Source organism: Cyrtonyx montezumae, unplaced genomic scaffold (assembly GCF_038088225.1).
Source record: "Cyrtonyx montezumae isolate F1298 unplaced genomic scaffold, pur_monq_1.0 scaffold_2, whole genome shotgun sequence".
NCBI lineage: Eukaryota > Metazoa > Chordata > Aves > Galliformes > Odontophoridae > Cyrtonyx > Cyrtonyx montezumae.
Genome location: NW_027071936.1, coordinates 52009446 through 52017515, shown reverse-complemented (window position 1 = coordinate 52017515; position 8070 = coordinate 52009446). Strand labels below are relative to the sequence as shown.

Genomic DNA, 8070 nt, shown 5'->3' with positions numbered 1-8070 from the left:
CAGCAGCCACTCAGAAGAACACATTGTGCATAAAAAGATTTGTTTGGTTTCTCAGCAGAACGGTATGAGGAGAGTAAAAAGAAAGGAAGTGCAGAGGATAGATCCACTTCCTCTTGCTGAGGATTTCATTTTCTTTGCTGAGAAGCCTGGTTTCCTTTGTCCCACGGCATGAACAAATATACCAGTTCCCAGCAAAGACAGGCTGCCTTGTGTCTATCAATAGAATCTATATAGAATCTTTTCCCTTAGGGATTAATTCAACTTTTGATTCAATCTTTCTGAGCTTTAAATTATGACGTTACAAACCTCCAAGGAACTACTGTACTATTTGTGACCTTCTTTATTACTTTCTGCTGTTTGATAAAGTAGAGAAAATTGATTTATAGTTCAGTTTGCTTGTGAACAAGGAATATCAATGGTGACAGTAGGATTTACGATAAAGAGAAGCAAGTTGTATTGGTTAAAGTTTAATATAATAGTTTATTAATTAATGGTGAAGGACAATAGAATTACTGCATATTAATCTTGAATGAGATTCTGGAAGGGGAATTGTTAGCGTTGTATTTACATTTTTCAAAAGTTTCTCTCCAAGAAAGAACTCTCCATAGCTTCTGTTTTCCTTCCCTTCACCCCAATTATGACCCGCTGGGTGTTCTTGTGTCTTCTGTAAGCATTAAAGGTTAAAGGTGGTACACAAGGCCAAAGTTTTCCAAATAGAGCCTAAAATTAGGCTTTGGTGTCTGTTTTGGGATTCTTAGGCCCCAGTCCAGGAGTCTATTTTTATTCAAAGCAGCAGAGCACTTGACTTCAATGGATCTAAAAACACTCGTGCTTAAGTGCTTTGCTGAATCAGGATGGACTTAAGCACAAATGTAAATGCCGTGCTGAATCGGGGCTCTAAATATGTGGCTTGATTTTAGAAGTGCTGAGAGCCGGCAGGTCTAATTGGAGTCAATGGGAGCTGCAAGATGCTCAGCATTTTTGAAAATCAGGCCACTCACTGAGGTGCCTGAGGTTGATTTCAGGTGCTCGGCTCAGAGCATTCACTGTAGGAGAAAATGTTAACCCAGGAGAACCGGCAATGGAAGACATGATTCCTTAATACATGAGATCTTGGTTTTATGCAAAAAATATACTTTTCTGGAAATTTGATTGAGTGGTTTTTGTAAGCATCAAAGTGCTTTGCAAAAATAGGAAATGCATAAACAAATCAAATTAAAAATCCAAGAAACAGAGGGCTGAATTCATGCAGCAGCAACACTGATGATGTACATCATGGATGGATTTTGTCCTGCTACGGTTTGAGCATTAATTTGATCAGAAACAGCAAGGCAACAATGCAGATTGCATGCAGCAGAGAACATCGTTCTGAAAGCGCTGTGAGCACCAAGCACAACATTTCAGATCTGAAAATGGTGAAAATGCCAGCTGCAAGCATTGCAGTTCCCACTCCGCACTCTGTGCTGTGGGAGTCAGTGAAGCTCAAGGAGGTGGAAGATAGGTTTACTCCTCTTGTAGCCTTTAAGGAAGAGGTAGTTAAGAGAGCATAGGGGAAAAAGTGCAATGGAGGGGAAGACACAGCAGAGGAAAGCTGAGGGTCAGCAGCAAAGCGCAGCAGGGAAGGCCTGCTCTCCCCAATCTCCCGTCCAAACAAGAGGGGCTGCCTCCATCAACACCACACTTTGGCAATTCACAGCACACTTTGCTATAGAGTACAAGAAAACCTCTCAGGTAAAGATCCCTGGCTGTCCTAGGCTGTGTCTCCGATCATGACACAGGTACCTTCTGGGTCATGCTGTCAAAGGTGAGGGTACTCATGGCCAAATCTGGCACGGTCAGCTCTGTCATAGTATTGTGACACTGCTTGTATGACAGCCTCTGGGATAGACCTCCAGTGGTACATTATCTACCCGTGAACGAACCTGCCCAAATCAAACCACACCGCACCAAACCAAACCGAACCAAACCAATTACCACTCCTTTTCATCCACACTTTTCCAAAGGAAAGTGCTGTGAGTACTAACTGCACTTCTCCACGGAGTTGTTGCCATCCCAGTGACATTGCTGGTGCGGAAGGCCACCACGCTGCACACTGTGGTGTTCAGGAGGGATTCAGCAAAGCTTTGATTGTCATCCCATCTACCCGTCTGATCCTCCTCGCCTGTCTCAGAGAGGCGCTGCCAAATGAATGTCAGGATGCTGCTATTTCCTAGCAAAGGTATTTGTCATTTCAGGATGGAAGATACCAACTATTTTGGACTTGTCAATCCCTCCTGCCTGCACAGTCCGGATCCAAGCATGGCTTTTCATTGCCCACCCTCCTATAAGTTGAGCCAGTAACTCTTATCTTTCCACTGAGCATTTCTCAAAAGTTTTCCCAAAAGGTTTATGTTAGCCCTTCAGAAGCCACAAGCATTTATGGGGAAAAAGCAAGTATCACCTTTCTGCTACACAGTTATTAAAACTAAAAGTTCTGTCCCCTGCCCGAAGTGCAGGTGTGATCTGGGCTATTTGAAATCAGCAGTGACCATTAGGAAGAGCAATAGAAAACCCAGTCAATGACCAGCTGGGAGAGGAATCTGTCACTTTTGATAAAAAAGAGAAACAGAAGTGGATTTGAAACATTCGTTTCCCTTTATTTGCTCAGTGAGGCTGATGTGTACTGCACATTAAAAAAAAAATAAAATAAAATCACAGGAATTTTCATACAATGAATTAAACCACAAAAGTACATGTAGAATTGGCAGGTGGAAAACAGCCCAGTGTGGGCTTAACTAATAGCTCGCTTTCCCTGTTCAGCATAGTCCAATCAACAGCTTTACATGTTCACCTACTGTACAAATTTTACTGTAGCTCCATCAGGTCAGTGGTTCACATGATTGAAAATGTCTGTCACATAGGTACAAATTTAGAATCATGACATTATATTACATGGCTATCCTAGGTCATTTATAGATCAGATCTTATACTACAATGATTGAAGTTCTCATTACAGCCATCAAAAAGGACACATAATCATTACCTACTGTAAGCTTATATCTAAAGGGATAAGAAGGCATGTATTTTGGCTTTTTTTTTTTCAGCTGACCCAAGTATTACACCACAGAGGCACAAACTTTCTTCTCAGTGCTGCTCTTGGTGATGGCAGCCCAACTGATTTTCAGAGCAGTTCAGAATGGGTATTTTTCCACAATTTTAGGCTCCCTCTGTTTGGATTTGGATCATTTTACCTTATGTAGGAATTACTTTGTTATAGCTCCAGAAAAGACCATAGTTTATAAGTAGCAATTCTGTTACCTGTATTGCAGATGTGGTACTTACCACAGCATGAAAGCAACAGTACAATCTTCATCTCAAAGTCATACAGAGCTATTCTGCAATTTGCCGCCAGTGGCAATGTGGCACATGTGTTAATTTGAAATGTTCTTGGGAGGGAAAAAAACAAACAGCAAAAAAAAGGAAAATGGAGTTTATATTTGGCTGGGTTATCTACTACGGTGTCTACAAAGGATACAAATAGCTTTATTCAGCAATCCTAGCTCTACGTTAATTTTTATATGTAATCTGTAAATCCACAGAGGAAAGCCATCTTCAAGATAAGAAAGCTTGCCAGGCCAGTGAAAAAAAAAAAAAAAAAAAAAAAAAAAAAAAAACCAAACTGACATGACTTTTTGCCTTCTTGGCAAAAAATAACCAATCCCTCCCAAAATATCCACACCAATTTATCCATGTCAGCAATATAGGGCAAAAGAGAATGTATTTAAAATGTAATCACATAAATTTAAAGGCAAAATAGGTAATGCATCTGGTCCTTGAACACATAATATAATCTACTAAATATTGATTTCTTAAAAATAATTTATTGCTTTTAATATTTTTCTTTACAACAGAAGATACTCAAAATCCAGAAAGGAAAACTGTAAACTTTTAGTTTGGCATTCACACAAAGTTAAAATACCTGCATTTTTAACCTACAGAGCAACAACGAGAATTATGCAGATTAAAGAATGTTACAGTTGTAACACAGAACCTCTGAAAAAGTTCTTTTCTTTGTTCTTTTTTTTCCTTTTTCTTTTTCTTTTTTCTTTTTTTTTTTTATTGCTATCTATCTACTGAGAAATAAGAAGCCAAAAAATCAAGCAAGCATCCAACAGGACAGACAGTGGAATCTCTCAGAACACAATATGCTGGTGATAAAATGAATGCAGCCATCAAAATCAACTGCACTGGCATGGGGTGGAATCAGTTTTCTAAGATTGGGAGTGGGAAAGGAGATTAAATAGTTAGGTGCGCCATACCTTTAAGAGGAGTCATGAATGCCAAACAGTAATAGAATACCAAATCTATACATTCGCAAGCAAATTCCAAACTTTGCTGATTCAGACTAGAGACTCCAAGATCAGATGAAATTCTGATGCTTAGAATAGTAGTAGCTCACTGTTGTGGTTTTTTTCTTTTCTTTTTTTTTTCTCTTCACTTTCCTGAAGTTTCTATTTAATTTAGCAGAAGCAATGTCATCAGCAACAATGTCATGGGCACATCTGAGGCCATGCTAGTGCACAGTAAAAAGGAAAAGAAAAAAAAAAAAAAAACGAAACAAAAACCACTGCTTCTGCAAAAGCTGAATTTTCAGATGAAGCACTTACTCCAAACTTACAATCATCATGCATCCTAGGTACAAAATTTCCACTGGCCTTTTTCTTATTTTAGTCATCTCATAATTTATAATAAATAGGATAATCATAACTGATAAATATGTCTCTTTAGTAAACAAAGGAATGAAGGATCAGTATTTATACAGGATGCATAACTGTAAAAAATATAGATAAATACCATCATTAAACTCTGCCAATGAAAAGATTACTGGCTTTGAGAACAGTGTTTAGACACAGAATTACTGTAAAAATCATACCGTACTTAGTACCTCAGCGTATTTTTATCAAATTAAAATCACAAAAATTAAAACAAAATAGCATTTTAAAAAGATTTTTGATCTCTAGTTCCAAAACTACTGTTGATACCTAAAATAAAAACATTTCTTAATGATTACCCATTTGAGAGACTTTACATAAAATTATGGTATCTCCTAGAAAATTTTAGATGAGAAAATTTCATTCCCCTAACAAATTCAGTGTATAAAACTGCAAAAAAAAAACAAGCAATGAGAAAAATGTGGAAAAACACTGCAGAAGTGGTTAACACCTTTTGGGCTAGGATCGTCATTGACAAAATTCTTACATAAGCTCACCAAGGAAGGGATGAATGTGTGTGTAAAGCGTTTTTGCAGTCAGACACACGCACACTCGCACGTCCTCACCCACACGCTTTTCTCTTTTTTTTTTACAATCAAATATATATAAGCATAAGTTCAGCTTTCTACATATGTTAGTGTACAATAATTGTTTCACCTCATATAATTACATTTGAGTACTCTTGATTAAGAAAAATTCAGCAGTTTTTGAAAAGAAGGCTGCATTTACAGTGCATAGCTGTAACAAAAAAGAACATTGTCATACAGTATGTACAGAAATAAAAATACTCCATTTAACGTCTGTAAATACTCAACTACTTTAGAGAACGTAGCAAATAAACTATCTGCGCACACACCCAGATAGTTATATCCAACTCTCATTAATAATGTAACACCACGTCCGCTCATTAGAATAAATCGCTGAACAAGCTGCACATTTGACCATTAACACGGCTTTGAAAACTTTGCTGTGGAAGATCAACGTTGTAGACATTTACATGGGTGTCAGAATTAAAAGATGAAACTTCAAAATGTTAGGGAAGCTTTAGCCTTTCATTTCCTCTTCTGCAAGGAAAAAAAAAAAAGAAAAAAAAGGAAAAAAAAAAGTAAGATCTTAAAACTAAAACACATTGCAGGCTTGTGGGGCCTGTGGTTTCCTCTGGATTGTCATTTTATCACTGCGTTGTGTTGTGAGAAGAAGCTTCATTTAAAAAAAAAAAATGCAGTGTCTGATTCCCAGACATCAGCAGCCATAGTTCGCAAATTTGCTCCTTTTTCGCTTTGCTTTTGTTTTCGTTTAGTTAAAATGCACTATGTACACATTTTGAAGTTCTACGTTGTAAGTGTATCTCTGTGGAACTGCTGCCATGACATGTGGTTTGCCCTCGGTCGCGAGAGGACCGCGGGCTGCCCCGCCACCGGTCACCCGCGAAAGCAAAGCTGACACCCATGGACACGCATGTGCTTGCTGGAAAGCCATTCTGCCTCCTCCCTCCTCGAGCAGCTGTGTTCATGTAAACCATGGTTTTGAACAGAGAGTGTAAAGTAGGAGAAATTCCTAAGTGTGACTTTTAATTGTCCGTTATTGAAGGACGTGATGTCCGTGAGGTATTCGCCATCCCTCTGTTTTCCTCAGGTGTGATACACGTTACCTGCGCAGGCTCCGCTGTGCCTCTTTAAGTAAACTATCAAAATCCATGGAGTCATACTTGCTTTTAGTGGAAGCAGGATCAAAATCATCTGAGTTTGAATCTGAAACACAAAGAGATGCAAGTTCAGTTAACTGGCACAAGGTGCTGGTGAGTACTTCCATCATTTTCTTTGTACGGCAGTATGAATGAGCACTACAAAAATCACCCGTTCATTCAGCATGGACAGAGCTTTCTGATTAAGAACAAAGACTTCATAAAATGCAAAATATGCCCTCAGCAGAGTGAGCAAACTATAAAGTGTAAATACCGAGCCAGTAAATTCCAACGAGTTTCTCTGAAGTCTGAGCACTGCTACTCTATGACTCTAGTCGTAGAATGGCTGAAGTTGGAAAGGATGTCTGGAGGTCCAAATCTAGTCCAGGTAATCATCACAGGTGTTTTACCAAAAAATCCATTACAGTTCTGCAGCTGTGTTTTGCAAAGTGTGATATCCCAAACTTACTTCTCCTGAGATGAGTGTTAGCAGGTGACTGCTGAATGCTGCCACAGCCTGCAGACTGGCACGCAGGAGATGCTGCCACTGGCTCCCCAGCTGCAGAGCCCAATGCAACACACAACACCTCCTTCAATCTCCCTTTTCTTTTCTGCTCTGTTTTGGTTTGCTTTTTCAGAACATGAGCAACCCAGGGCAGACTCCCCACGCTGCTGTATAAGTAATCTCAGGTGGCATCCTCAGCTCTTTGTAACGTAAGTGTAACAGCAAGAACAGCAGTTCAGCTCCTGCGGAATGTTTTAGGTGGGATGTGTAATACCTGCTCCAGTGCTGATAGCTGCTAGGACAGACATCATTCTGTTCCTAGAGTAAAGGAGGGATCACACCTTTGTGGCCATACTGTTCCACCACAGCAATTATTGACTCGACTGCAAGAAATGTATTTCCTTTTAGGGTCATCCCTGCTCAGCGCTGGCTCTCCCTTGTTCCTATGTCACAGTTCCTTTATGAGAGTGCCCTTTTCTTGCCATTTCTTCTGTTGAATTAATCAGAACTCCCCATTTACCACTATAAGACATACTGTGAATTAAATGTTCATTACAAGCCCTGTTAAGACAATATCTTTTCACAGAGGAGAGGTGTTAAACTTCTGACTACTATTTTCAAGTGTTTTCTTTCTTCTATACTCAACCCAAAGCTGATTAATTCTACCCGTCCTTGTACTAGCTCATGAATTTTAAAGTTCATCCTGCCTATGTAGCAATATCAGATACTCTGAAATACAGAGAATGCAGCCTGAAGTAGAGAAGCTCAAGCTGTCAACAGGACAAAGTGAAAATACTCTGCTCAGAGATACTCTGGGAATCCCACTCACTCTGGCATGATCTGCCAGAGAATACTCCCAGTGATGAATAATGATCCAAGAGGGTTTCCTTCAGACAACTTATTTTAAACCCTAGATTTTCTGAGATACAGATGACCCTGGCTTCCACTACCAAAGATAAGTCAAATCAAGTCAAGACTTCAATCTATTTATACCATTTATACTGTTTTATCAGCCTACATTTCAACAAATGCCTTGCTACCTTTTATACATTCAACATTACCTTATATCTCTTCAGCAGTCAATTCCCTTTTCTTAGCCTTATATAATCTGTTTAGCCTCTGAAGTGAAT

At 39.1% G+C, this 8070-nt stretch overlaps 1 protein-coding gene across 1 annotated transcript in view; it reads right to left on the bottom strand.

The window, feature by feature from the left end:
* Positions 1 to 4476: 4476 nt before the first annotated feature.
* Positions 4477 to 8070, bottom strand: part of PPARGC1A (PPARG coactivator 1 alpha) — a 63490-nt gene continuing 59896 nt past the window's right edge. The window contains exon 13 of the mRNA XM_065735722.1: positions 4477 to 6502. Within this exon, the coding sequence (XP_065591794.1) occupies positions 6399 to 6502 (104 nt within the window). The 3' untranslated portion in view covers positions 4477 to 6398. The remainder of the gene's footprint in view (positions 6503 to 8070) is intronic.